Here is a 13,434-nt window from a genome sequence, read left to right as displayed (position 1 = left end):
GCTCGGACAAGAAGAACACACCACTTTCTTATCCTTCAATGGGTAGTTTGTATGCTTTCTTTTCTTTCACGACTAAATTGGACGCTATCTGCCTTTGTCTCGTGTGTACCTTGTTGGTTGATCGATTAGAAGCAGATTGGTTCTTTGTAATGTTACACCACGCCTTTAATACGATATGATAGGTCATTTGTCGGGTTGCCTCTTTTTGCGCTTTGGCTTCATGGTATCGAAATTGTATTTTCTTGAAAATGTCGAATTAATACGTGCATGATGGAGGAATGTCCACTCCATCACATTGAAATCGGTGATCGCAAGATTTAGATGACGTATATCTTCACGTTAATAGATGTGTGGTTCTGGGCAATGCATCATTTCGGCATCGAAAACATAAGAAAACAAAAGAAATGGAGGGTGAGTAATGTAGCATGACCATGTGCTACAATCTTTCACATGTGCTAGAATGACTTACGAAATTGGGGAGTGAGTCAGTCATTGGGAACTGCATCCACGAACAATATATACGACATCTTCGCTCCAACTAAACAACATCACATATAAGCAGATACACTATCGCTATACCTTAGGTAGGTAGTCAAAGTATTTTACAGAATAGAAACAATGGATGGACCTTCCATTCATCCATATAGATAGACTATCTAATCAAATCAAAGTAAAGTATCAGAATTTAAAGTTCTCAGCATACGCATGTAGCTACCCTTATCAGAAACATCAGAAACAGCTAAAAAGAGACAATCGAGGTCGCTACTACTACCCAAAGCTGCAGCTGCCCTCCTAATAAGCTATAAAGCTATAAGCACTGCCCTATCAAATCTTCCCAAACTCTCTGCACATGCCTCAATACCCTCAATACAAATTATTTTCCCTTTCCAAATATCGATACTGAAGCCGTTAAGTAAGTAATGTACCTAACGATTATCAGCACCTTTTGCCCTTTTGGTTCGTAACCCCCCCAGTCTAGACCCGTCGACAAAAAGAAGACTGAGGCTATTTATTTATCTCTGGTCTGCTCTGACCTCATTTACCATTACCGTCATCAATCTTATCCTAATCCTAATTCTAATCTTCATCAACTTTCGACCATCACCACTATGTGTTCCACTGTCCATTTCTTTATTTCCCGTCTTAGTTAGCAAGGCAACTCTGATGCCGTTGTTTCCGACTAACTCGTTTTTAAGTTCTCCAATTGCCAAGCAGCCCTATCCGATAGCAAACTCTCTTTTTTTGTTCCTAAAGAAAAAGGTATGTACCTCTTTTTTTTACTCTCCCCACCCCTCCCCCTCTTCCCCCGGCAAAAAGAAGAGCCCTGAAGCTCACTACACCGAAGTCTTTCCACGCTCACACCTACTGCAAACTTCCAGTTACACGCCTCCGGGGACACGGGCTTTTCCACCAATTATTTCCCGTCTAACCTACCCTGAACCCCCAAGGAGGTTCCCCCGAAGAGGGAGGTTAAAAAAAAAAAATAAGTCCAACGATGGATGACCCTTCGAGGCGCGGACCTAGTAATGCGCCAGGCGACGAGCCACAATGTGCACCAACCGCGACCGGCCCCGCCATGTTCTCGGGCTTGCACTCGTCTATACCACCGCTGGCTCGAGCAGGTCACGAGCTTCCTTTCGTGCAGCCATCCTCGTATCTAAGACCTAAACTTCGGAGTCGCACAACACCTGTGCCAGAGACGCCAATGACTCCTCCCATAGACGAAGAACAGTTGCAGGGCCTGGTAAGATATTCAAATCTGTATTTCATAGTGTATACAAGTGCCCGTCTTGCCTGCCGATATCCGATTCTCGGATCTCGAGTTTTGACAGCTACTGACCGTCTTTACGTGTCTACAGATAGGCTTGCGCAACTTTCTCCGAGTTAGAACTAGCTACGATGTTCTTCCTCTATCCTTTCGCCTAATCGTGCTCGATAACGATCTCCTAATAAAGAAGAGTCTGGACATCCTAATTCAGAATGGTACGATATACCCGTGTACCCCCCGCGACAGCCCGAGCCGGCCCTAACATGCAAGAATTTAGGGATTGTGTCCGCACCGCTATGGAATTCGCAACAATCGAAATTCGCCGGTCTCCTCACTGCAACCGATTATATCAATCTAATCCAATACTACTGCCAATTCCCTGAACACATTGATGATGTGGATAAGTTTAGGTTGAGCAGCCTTCGCGGTATGTCGCACCCGAATTGCAAATTGTGCGGGGCAAGTAGATTGAAAATTATGTGGCTGACGCATCGTTCCGTTAAAGACATCGAAAGGGCAATCGGCGTGCTCCCGTTAGAAACGATATCTGTCCACCCGTCGAGGCCGCTGTACGAAGCTTGCAGCCGCATGCTCAAGAGTCGCGCTCGCCGTATTCCGCTTGTCGACATCGACCACGAAACCGAGAGGGAGACGGTAGTAAGTGTCATTACGCAGTATCGCATCCTCAAATTCATCGCCGTGAATACAGAACAACACACGATGCTCCTCAAGCAATCCGTGCGAGAGATTGGATTAGGAACGTACAATAATCTTGCGACGGCCAAGATGACGGACTCGGTACTCGAAGTAATAAATCTCATGGTGGTACATAATATTTCTGCCATACCCATTATCGACAAGAACAATGTGGTTCTCAACGTTTTCGAGGCCGTCGATGTTATACCGTGTATAAAGGGCGGTGTATACGACGAGTTGAAGTCTACTGTAGGAGAGGCATTAACAAAAAGACCCGAAGACTTCCAAGGCATTTACACTTGCCAAGAGGACGACAGGCTCGATTCGATTTTCGTGACACTACGTCAATCTCGAGTACATAGGTTGGTGGTCATCGATGACAATTGGCATCTGAAAGGGATCATTTCCCTTTCCGACATCCTTAAGTACGTCCTGTTTACTGGGGTGACTAGTGACGAGGGTCGTGAAGACTTCCCCCGGCCGTGACGGGTCAAGGTGACTTGACACTATTTTTTTTTAACGACGCATACGACACCTTGGAAAGGGCGGCAATGAGGTTAGGTATGGAGTCAAGAGTATTGACAAGCATTGCACAGGAGTATGGCGTTCGAAAGACTAAAGTGGTTGATAAGGATCAGTCCTTTTGAGCCCGCATACATTTTTCCATCCTCTCATGGTCCTCACATATTTGGTTAGGAAGGGGAAAGAATTACACGGTCTAGACAGGGAGGCTGGGTAGAAAGACAGAATTGTCTGGATTTACTCATGGTCATATCACAAACTTGGAAGTGCAATATATCATCATTTTTTGAATTTCCCGCCAATATTGCTATAAGCATGCCACTTTCCTCATAACCTCTTCGCTCTTTCTAGTGATCGATTCTAGGTTCACGCCTAGGTATCATCGTGATACGTGCCCTCCTAGAGGTAGGCCGTACCTACTCCTAGAAAGTAAGCGAGACCCAAGGTATGCAGCCGAAGAGTTTCCTAAACCGTTGAAAAAACAAATTATTATAGCACGTAGATTCTAGAATGTATTTATTTTCCTCTTCTACACCAAGTCTTACATTATCGTGATCTCTTCATTGCAAGCCTTTCTATTACTCCGTTTAATATTTTGGTTATTATTCATTCCTATTCGGAATATATCCCCTTACCCAATTGCTTAGATGCAGTCCCACCATCGTGATACTTCTCCGTCCGCGTATCCGCGGCCTATGTCTTCACGGCCTTCCCCATACCATCAAAAGCGACCACCCTCACACTCGACCACGATCAACCCTCATGTAGCTTTAAATTCTTCTCGGTTGCCTAGTACTTTGGACCGGCCCGCCGGACGCAGGAGTGGTACTTGGACATCTTCTAGCAGCGATCATGGGTTGCTTTCCGAAACCGAGGAGATAGACAGCAGGGAAGAATTTGTCAAGGAGTATAACCGGCTCGCAAGGAGGGTAATTCTCCCCAACTATTTCTAATAGGCGAGTTTACTAACTAAGACATCCTAGTATGGCATTCGGCTACTTGTACCTGGAGATTTCCCGGTGGATTCTGTAAGTGTGATCTAACAAGAACTCGAAGTAGGTTAATTCCCCATACTAATAGGTCAAGACTTTCAAGTCACTCCCAACTCGAAGGGGCAGTTGGATCTCAAAAGCGTTGAGACGAACATCGTCCTGCCATTCAACGCAGACCATTATCGTTCGATCAGACCAACGGCAACTGCGACGCCGACGAAGTATTGGTGACGCTGCATTAAATCTCGTTTCACATCACAGGAGGGACGGGTTCAAGGACCAAGCACTCCAAGTTCTAGTTAGGCTATGCGGCAAGAGTCTATTTTATCTTCCCCATGAGTATACACCCTGCTCCTTAGTATTGCCCACATGCTTCCGAGCACTTGCCCAGGCTCTTGTGCAGCAAGGTTAGACTCACAAACGGTCATCAGAAATGTCATTTTATAGTTGACATATACTTGTTCTAGCCGATACACGGGGCATCTTCCGAGTTCCTGGCTCGGTTCGAGTAGTAGATATGTTATATAACTACTACTGCACCGACAAAGACGCTCACAACATCTCGACTACGACCCGATGCCCGAATCTTCCTATTCATATCAAATGCTGCGTCCACGACGTTGCCTCCGCTTTCAAGAGGTTCCTCGCGGGGCTACCGGGCGGCATTCTCGGTTCGTTGTCATTGTTTGACGCACTGGTTTCAATTCATAGCCAGCTTCATACTGATCCCGAGCTCGCTAAGACGAAGGAAACCAAACTTCGCGCGCGACTTATCGCATTAGCCATTGGAACTGTTAAGTCACAATACCAGAGGGAGCTCATCTGCGCCGTATTTGGCCTATTGTGTTTCATTGGACGGATAGCGGAAAATACTCCACGAGAAGATGAAAATGGAAGACCGCTCCCAACAGCTGACTTGATGGGATATAAAGCACTAAGCATAATATTTGGCCCTCTCTTGGTCAATGATTTAATAACCTCATATAATATGAAGGTGGCAGATCCAGCGGCTGGATTGGTCCTCCTTCCAGTATCGCCACCGAAGTCTCGAAAAGAGAAGCGTAGACATGAGAGGTCTAAAGCCTCCGTTGATGAGTCAAGCTCATTCCATACGGTAGACAAGATAAACGTTGCCAACAGCATTACTGAGATGCTGATTATACACTGGAGAGAGGTGGTTCGACAAATGCGAACCCTAGGCACACTAAGAGCCAGAAGGCACGAACACAACACGCATTACAGAGAAAACAGAGCTAGATTCATCACATCGATCTCAGATTCATTGCAATTGACAAACTCGCCAGAACGGGACGACCCGGAGTCGTCATGTCACCTGAAAAGGAGAGATGCTTCCCCGATTATAGGGAGCACAGTTGCAACGCCTAGTAAGTAATATTTCTTCTGATATGCAGCGTCATATGCTAACGCTAGGATAGAAATTAGCTTGCCCAAGCCCCAAGATGACGTTGAAGGACCAATTGAGTCGTTAACTGTCAGACGGCAACGATCGCGACAGTCCGGTTCATGCATTTCGCGTAGGACGGGGGATAAAATCTTAGCGAAGTACCTTACGCCGACTACGACGGGTGCAGATTATGAACTTCACCCAAAGTCTTCGTCAGGGCGGTTGCCAGTCAAATACGACGTCGAAAATGTGCTTAATAGGCTTAGCTTGGGCCGATCGTCGACAAGTAGTAAAAATAAAGCCAGGGACGGACTCCCCCGTCCCGAGAACCAGGCCCGACATATTGAAGATCCGTTTAGTGCCAACGTACATGAGAAAACTTCGCTACTCCACAACGGGAGTCTACAAGGCCTTGGGATATCTAGCAGCGAAATAACCTTTCATAGCGTCAAGTCGACCATCCCTGAGCCTAGAGCCCGCGGAGTATATTCACTAAAAGGTAGTGAGGATACTAGAGGCCCCGGGTTCCTGGCTCAGTGGTTGTCAAATCAGCCGATAACGACATATAAATCACCCTCTACGGCTAAGGAGCGCAATGCGAGCCCGGCTAACAAGTGGAAAGCTCTAGCCTTAGTTAGTAAAGCTAGCACAGAATCCTTAGCAAGAGCTGCAAAAGAAAGACGCCTGAGACGTAGTCCAGGCAATGGCTCTTCTCGACGGAGTGAAGACTTATTGGCCCAACGAGACGGGACGCAAATTTCCCCAAGATGGAAAAGTCAACCCACAGGTGGGATAGGTGAGAGGAAGCCGGAAGTAGCCAAATTCTCGCCCGAGAAGACTGATACGTTTGAAACCCCCCATGAGTCTCAACACTTCCAACATTTCCACGGATGGCACTCTCCGCATAAACCGGGCACCCTCCAATCGGCTAGGATTCCTGCCGACAGATCGAGTATGCCGACCCCACGGCGCTCAAATTCGAGGCCGCTCGAAGGTGCTGTAAAGGCTATGACTGCACTGTTTGATAATGCCGCCAAGGACTCACCTCCTGGTTGGGCGCCCGTACCTACAGGAATTACAGGCTACGCTTCTCATGATCCTAGTAGCGCCAAAGCTTCATTCTCCCGGAACGCTTCACCATCGAAATTTGTCGGTTCTAGAGGATCTCTAGTAGCCGGTACGCCGTCGAGGATTCCTCGGCGCTCGGAGGGCGGCTTTCAGCTGACCGAGACACCAACATATGGTAGACACTTTACACCTCTGGAAAACCATAGTCACTTTGAAGTAACACCTCCCTGGGGAACCCACGAGAATGTTTCAACAAGGTTTCCCTCCGTTTCTTTACGTCCTATAGATAAGTCATTTTACGCCCCAAGAAAAGCGCCTTTGACATCGACCGCACAGATTTCTCTCCGTGATCGAGAACTTAGGCAACCACCAAGCTTAGGGAGCATGGTTCCGCATCTTGAAGAACCTCCCGTTGCTCAACACATCACATTTAATCGACCGTCTTTGTCTTTGTCTCCTATAGTACATGATGAGAGTGATGATGAAAGGGCAGTGGCTGACAGCCCCCGACCCGGGAGTAGTAACTCGACACTTCATGCCCAGGTTCGCCACCTACAGAAGCACCTTGAGCTTATAGAAGAAGAAAACATACAATTGAGGCGACAATTAGAAGCTCGTGAGAATGTGGATATTGGTAAATTGTGCGAACAGCTCAGAGAGACGAAGCGCGAGTGTAAAATGTGGCGCGAGAGGGCTGAAGCAGCCGAGAAGAGAGTTGCGGTGTACGAACAACTTACAGCGCGGGTCCGGGGACTTCGGGATGCTGTGGATGCTGAGAAGGCTGGCGAAGGACAAGTCGATGGGTCGAGTGGTCATGCTAGCAGGCGGGGGACCTCTTGTTGTACAGAATGCACAGAGGATCAGGAGGAGTTAAGGGATCGGATACGCCAAAACGTGAAGAGACGAACGGTTATGGCCAGTCTTAAAGGGACTGATTGTGGGGGAAGCAGCTTTAAGAGAGAGGGTTGTAGCGGTGGACGGGAGAAGAGACCGCGGGAAAAAGGAAAAGTAATACCTATTATAATCGAACAACACAATTGTGGGGGATCGTCGAGGAGTTTTTGACACTCGATGGGAATACAGTCGTGAAGAGGGGATTAGCAGTGGAGGCTTAGGATCAATCGCAAACTTGTGTGATAAGAGACTAGGGAGTATATGGTATTCATTATGATGGTACCTAGGCAGATTAGGGTGGGTTGGGTATATGTTGCTAGACATAGAGGGTTAGGGGTTGCAAGACTTCTAAACGCCTGTAAAATAGTTCAATATACCATAGCACACAGACCTAGGACCGTGACTTTGGGTAGATATTCTATCATTCTGGCGCTGAGATACCTCTGGCGTTCGTATTCTTGAATGATGACTCATAGACATTTGCAGGTTGTACCATGGAAATAGGAAGCCTCATTTCCAGCCATTAGGGTCAGTCGTAGGTACCTTATCTGAAGGAATTCCGTTCGAGCTGAAGAGGGTAGTGGCCGAATATCTGATGCAACTTTTAACGAGGCAATATATACGGCGGATATAAGACTTCGAGATGAATTGTTATCTTAACTAGCCAATAGATATCTCGGGGCTCTATCCATCCCTCCATCAATGGTTCATTTCAGTATGTAGTAGCTGTATGTAAGGGTGTTCTCCGGTTGTGACATACCGCTTAGCTGCTTACTGTCCACCTGTTATGTATGTTTCTACCTACCTAGCTTGTGAGGATGCAGAGTTGTGTAACTGGATAGGCGGGTATTTATTGGAATAATGTATAATCTAGACTCTTCTATCGGAGATGTTGGAGGTGTTATATCTGGAGATGTTAGGTGGGTGATTTTGAGTGGTGAGTTTGTTAAGGTGTGAGAACGATGACCTGTAGCTATCCATTATTGAGATAAAGTAATGAGGAGGCTGGACTAGGACAAATGCATGGTGCCGCATTAGGTACATCAGTCATAAGTACACGTAGGAGAGGCTTGAGTGTGGTGATACGCATCGATGTACAAACTGAGTTGGATCCGGGAAAGGATAGACATGTCTTGGCATGGATTGTGTGGGCGGTCGCGGTTCCCCAGATTATCGGGTGCTAGGGTGAAGGTGCTGGGGGTCTAGATTATAGCACCCGTTACTTCCTAGCGCAGTCAGTTCCTAAACCTAGTTCCCTTCACAAGAGGCACCTGATACAATTTATTTCCTTGTTTTCCATTTTCCATTTTTCTTAGCAAGCAACATACTATAAGTTAATACAATACAATACAGAATAATACCCAACAAATCGCGTTTATCTCTCTATCCCTCTATTGTTTAGGAGACATTATACCGACGACTTGGCAAAGTTGACGGTTTGAATAGATTTTAAAATCTAGATGCGCATGGCTGAAGATGATTGGCCCCTGGCGCCTATCACTAAGACATCGCTATTGTGCTAACACACCCTATCTACCTGCTACGGCGGCGACGTCTAGCTTGTTATATTCATTTCCAACACCATGACGCGACGGATAGTAAGTCATCCCTATTAGCAGCTTCCGTATTCAACATCGTAACCAGATCCTCGCATCGAAGTCAAGCTAACATTGTTGATCTTCTCCAACTAGGTGCGTACCGCTTCCCAGCTCGCCGCTGCTGCGGTTTTCGCATTCTTCATCATCTTCCTTCTCGACCGAAACTTCCGACTCCTCCCTAATGCCGTCCACGAATATATGCCTCAACATCACCACGGGTCTATCGTCACCGATATAACGATTACACAATGCTCCAAAATTAATCTATTTTCATCCTGCAAGCTCGACCCTGAAAGATGGCACCGGGTCGAGAAGAATCTCTATTTAGAAAAATCATGGGTTTCTAGCGCATACGTCCACGTCCAAAGGAAGAAGGAGGAGGAACTTACATCAGACGACAAGGTTGTTATAGGCGTTACGGTTGGTCGACTGGATCCTTCGACGGGAGTTAAGGGCCAAGCAGACGAAAAATGGGAGTCTCGACCAGCCGGATTGTGGGTTCTTCGATCTTCGAAACCGACCGCGAGCGATTCTAAGAAGGCCGTCACGGCGGTTGACGTCCTTTTCGGCGATGATGCTGTCGAAGCTCGAGACGGATGGCAATTCCAGAACACACCATTACTACTCGATGCTGGCTCAGACATACCAACTGCCCATATTACAGTGAGACAGGGGAGCCAAGCCGAACCCGTGAAGCCCCAACCGCGGATAAAAGACAATGGAAAATTCAAGATCATGCAACTTGCTGATCTACACTTGAGCACGGGCGTCGGTCATTGTAGGGATGCAGTGCCCGATGAATATGAAGGAGGGGCCTGTTTGGCAGATCTGCGAACATTGGACTTCGTTTCGAAGTTATTGGACGAAGAGAAGCCGGATTTAGTGGTTCTCAGCGGTGACCAAGTTAACGGCGATACTGCGCCAGATGCACAATCCGCAATTTTCAAATACGCCCAACTACTCATTAAACATAAAGTTCCATACGTATCCATATTTGGCAATCACGACGACGAGGGATCATTACCAAGGGCTGGACAGATGGCTCTTATCGAACAACTACCTTACTCATTATCCGTAGCCGGACCAGATGATATTGACGGAGTTGGAAATTACTATATCGAGATTCTTGCTCAAGGAACCTCGAAGCATTCTGCACTTACGGTTTACTTGCTGGATTCCCATTCGTATTCGCCGGATGAGCGACAATTTAGCGGCTACGATTGGATCAAGAAGAACCAAATAGATTGGTTTAAGCAAACATCAGATAGCTTGAAGAAAAAACACAAGGAGTATACTCACATTCATATGGATATCGCTTTTATCCACATACCTCTCCCGGAATACACGGATGCCGAATCAATTCGCGTCGGCGAATTAAGAGAAGGAGTCACAGCTCCGAAGTACAATTCGGGATTCCGCGATGCTTTGGTGGAACAAGGCGTGGTTATGGTCAGCTGTGGACAGTGCGTTTCCCCGATACCTTTAATTACCTAGGCAGGGTTATGACTAACAAATTTTAGCGACCATGCAAATGAATACTGCATGCTTTCAGCCAATGAAGAGACGAAAAAGCCGGAACTATGGATGTGCTACGCCGGTGGAAGTGGATTTGGAGGTTACGGCGGTTATGGTGGCTATGTCCGACGGATTCGGTTCTTCGATATTGATATGAACGAAGCCCGAATTACAACATATAAACGCCTGGAATACGGTGATACCGCGAGTCAAATCGATAAACAAATCATTGTGGACGGGGGAAGCGTCATAGCCCCTAAAGAATACAGTTAAAAACAATCGACGGAACTTTACTTAGCTATCCAAGACTCTAAGGGTTTGGGATCGCCCCCTTGAGCAGATACCCGAACGGGATATCCATCTCGGCCTCCATTCAAGGTATTCTAGAGCTTGGATTTTTCACTAATTCACCATTTTGGCCAACTTTGGATTGGGACGGCATTTTTGTGACGACGTAATTCCGAGCGACGGAGACGACTACGACGAAAAGAAAAAAGAAAACGGTACACAAGGCGTTTTTGGAGTAGTGATAGATCTGGTCGGCAGGAGGCTGCAGCGTCGCGTATTGATGATGTATCATAAGACAGGGACCGGCGGGCGTATATATACTTCTAAGGACTGGTAAAAAGATGTTACGGCCTTGAAATGATTGGATTATGCACTGTTGATGGTCTTCTCTTCGGTCTAACGTGGTATGTCTCCTCCATCTCCCTCCTTTTTTTCAGGTGTATTGTTCCAAGAAGCCTTGGACCTGACTTAAATGACCTACGCTCAGCTTAGGGAACGCACCCAATCAAGAGCTATCATTTCTTAAAGACCCACTATTCGCCAATTTCGACCTTGGTCCACCCTCCGGAGTCTTTTATCGTCATTGCATTAATCGTAATGGATCGACTTCATATAGCATTTCCTATGCAAAAGTCCTCGTATGCTCCTTATCCTTATCCGGCACCCCAATTAGGTGGTTTTGGGGTTGACTGGTCTTTTTTTTTTTTTCATTCTGTCATTATGGTATCCCCATCCTCATCCACTTCAGGATCTTGTTCTAAGCTCTCTTCTCTTTTCCCTGGAGATGGGACTTTGGGGGGTTGTTGGATGTGTACTGGAGTCGAGTATGCTGAGTCAGCGATGGCTTTGCTTGCTCACTTAGGGATCACGAGATGATGTTTTAGGAGAGGGAGGATATGTTGAGGATACCCTAGCGGAAAATAATAGAGGGAAAGAGATAATGAGGACGGAACGAGATTTAACTTACGATGTTCTACGACGATGTGGTCCGGGCGAATAAGTCTTCGATCACCATCGGTGCCGGCACCCTCGTGCACAACGTTGTGGAGATCATGCTGAAGGATCCTATCATAGCAGCCGACTCCGAAGCTACTGACGGTTGTGTGCATAGGCGGAGCGGTCATGTATGGCTTGATGGTATCATAGTACGGATATACTGTGGATGGAATCATATTAGCGAATGTTTCCGCTTAGTTTTTGTTCGAGGTATTGAGTGTTCCTAATATGGATACTAGAAAGGGATTGTAGTGGAGGAGATGGAAGCGGAGATCGATTACACGTACTCAATTGGAAGCCACCCACCAAGTGGATGTTTACACCAGACGCCCGCGTAATTCTGTAGAGCTTTGTGACGATATGTGAGGACTCGGTTCGATATAGTATATCATGCGAATGCTCGGTCGAGCCAGTGGCGGAGGGATTATTCATCCTACTAAGTTCGCTCTCGGATGCATCTTGAATAACTTGTACCATTCAGAGGGCGTTTCAACCCTCCAATACAAAAGTCATCGAGCCGCAACATGCGACCCTCCTAGGTTTACTAGGCACCGCCTAATGTCTATTCGCACCAGAATTCTATAGTCCGTATAAGCGGCCTAATGCTGGTACGCTCAATCCATAATCTCATTCTGCCTGCTTCCTAACTAAAGCAACTGATGCCAATATCACAGTTTTGGTTGAGCATCATATCTATAAAATGGGAAATTCAAATAATTTCCCTGCATTTCAATTTCACACTATACCCCGTAGCTTGTGATGTGTAGGAATAATCGCTTCTTCATTTTATTTATCCGCAGGACATCCGTCTCTGTATTACTGTAAAGCTTCATAAGGAGGCTGCCCAGGTGGGTATAGGATAGGTGCCGTATATCGCACCCATCAACCTGTGACGCTATATTATTACCAGCAGCGGCCTTTTCGCAAGCGAAGCCTTAGTGGCAGATTCTCTTCAGTGCCTTTCTCGCTCACTTTTCTCATCCCCCCACCCTTTCTTTTTCTCCCCTTAATCCGCCCACGGGTTCCACCAGGAGCCCCTATCCTTCATGATCACATCCCCGGACTCGTCTAATCGCACAGGAGACGATGGGGGAGAGGACCAGTACTCCTCGTCGGAGACGGCGTTGACGAATCTCCAGTCCATGTCGTGGTGTGTGCTGCGGACACGTACTGGGAGGTTGAGAATATTGTGTTAGTTATTGTTTCTCCAAGGGTTATGTTTGTAGGAAAGGGGGAAAGGGGAGGAAGACCTACTGAAGCACACCCTGAAACGGCGGGAAGTGCCACCGCCACCGCACTTCACGATTCTTGGCCAGGAGCCCTGCACACCCTCGTGTGCGACCACTGTAGTATCAAGCGTCAGTCACTATCATGAAAAGTCGAGATGGGTAATTAATAGCTCTAGGGACTACTTACTACGCAGTTCTTGAAAGAGGGTCTCACTCTCGTGGTCGATTCCGGCGTTGGTATCTATCGCCTGCATGTACAGGACGAGGTCGCAATTGCCACGGGGCAGAGGACGTCGGCGCACTATAAATGAATGGGTATGAATATCAGCAAGTGTCTCTCCAAAGAGTCGTTATTCATTTTCATAGGGAAAGGAGGGGAAGATTTCTACTTACATACCCACATTTCGTCTTTCCTGGCCTGGAGTAGGCTACCACTGGCTTTCCAGTGTAGTTCAGCCTTTTC

The 13,434-nt window shown here is 46.9% G+C and overlaps 3 protein-coding genes across 3 annotated transcripts; all 3 read left to right on the top strand.

Annotated features, from left to right (window-relative positions):
• Nucleotides 1–1,377: 1,377 nt before the first annotated feature.
• F4822DRAFT_394788 (CBS-domain-containing protein) lies at nt 1,378–3,518 on the top strand. Its single transcript, XM_051457386.1, has 4 exons — nt 1,378–1,744; nt 1,860–1,983; nt 2,046–2,195; nt 2,274–3,518. Exons 1-4 carry the CDS (start codon nt 1,496–1,498, stop codon nt 2,948–2,950), a joined length of 1,200 nt encoding a protein of 399 aa, XP_051316675.1. The 5' UTR covers nt 1,378–1,495; the 3' UTR covers nt 2,951–3,518.
• A 163-nt stretch (nt 3,519–3,681) lies between these two features.
• F4822DRAFT_442141 (uncharacterized protein) lies at nt 3,682–7,796 on the top strand (the record flags this gene model as incomplete). The annotated part of the gene is made up of 5 exons (XM_051462960.1): nt 3,682–3,915; nt 3,970–4,014; nt 4,067–4,385; nt 4,446–5,363; nt 5,415–7,796. The coding sequence occupies 5 exons, from the start codon at nt 3,682–3,684 to the stop codon at nt 7,514–7,516; spliced, it is 3,618 nt and encodes a 1,205-aa protein (XP_051316674.1). The 3' UTR covers nt 7,517–7,796.
• A 783-nt stretch (nt 7,797–8,579) lies between these two features.
• Nucleotides 8,580–10,781, top strand: F4822DRAFT_166276 (calcineurin-like phosphoesterase). The gene is made up of 3 exons (XM_051453217.1): nt 8,580–8,943; nt 9,037–10,406; nt 10,464–10,781. Exons 1-3 carry the CDS (start codon nt 8,929–8,931, stop codon nt 10,729–10,731), a joined length of 1,653 nt encoding a protein of 550 aa, XP_051316673.1. The 5' UTR covers nt 8,580–8,928; the 3' UTR covers nt 10,732–10,781.
• Nucleotides 10,782–13,434: the final 2,653 nt, after the last annotated feature.

Source organism: Hypoxylon trugodes (assembly GCF_022578975.1).
Source record: "Hypoxylon trugodes strain CBS 135444 unplaced genomic scaffold F4822scaffold_3, whole genome shotgun sequence".
Classification (NCBI taxonomy): Eukaryota; Fungi; Ascomycota; class Sordariomycetes; order Xylariales; family Hypoxylaceae; genus Hypoxylon; species Hypoxylon trugodes.
Note: the sequence above shows the minus strand (reverse complement) of the source record. Positions and strands in the feature narration are given on the sequence as shown.

Excerpts from the sequence above, each read along its gene's own strand:
- F4822DRAFT_394788 (XM_051457386.1), top strand. The coding sequence starts at position 1,496 with ATGGATGACCCTTCGAGGCGCGGACCTAGTAATGCGCCAGGCGACGAG. Across the intron at positions 1,984-2,045 it reads GGACATCCTAATTCAGAATG|GGATTGTGTCCGCACCGCTA; the intron begins GTACGATATACC and ends GCAAGAATTTAG. Across the intron at positions 2,196-2,273 it reads TAGGTTGAGCAGCCTTCGCG|ACATCGAAAGGGCAATCGGC; the intron begins GTATGTCGCACC and ends GTTCCGTTAAAG.
- F4822DRAFT_166276 (XM_051453217.1), top strand. Across the intron at positions 10,407-10,463 it reads GTTATGGTCAGCTGTGGACA|CGACCATGCAAATGAATACT; the intron begins GTGCGTTTCCCC and ends AACAAATTTTAG.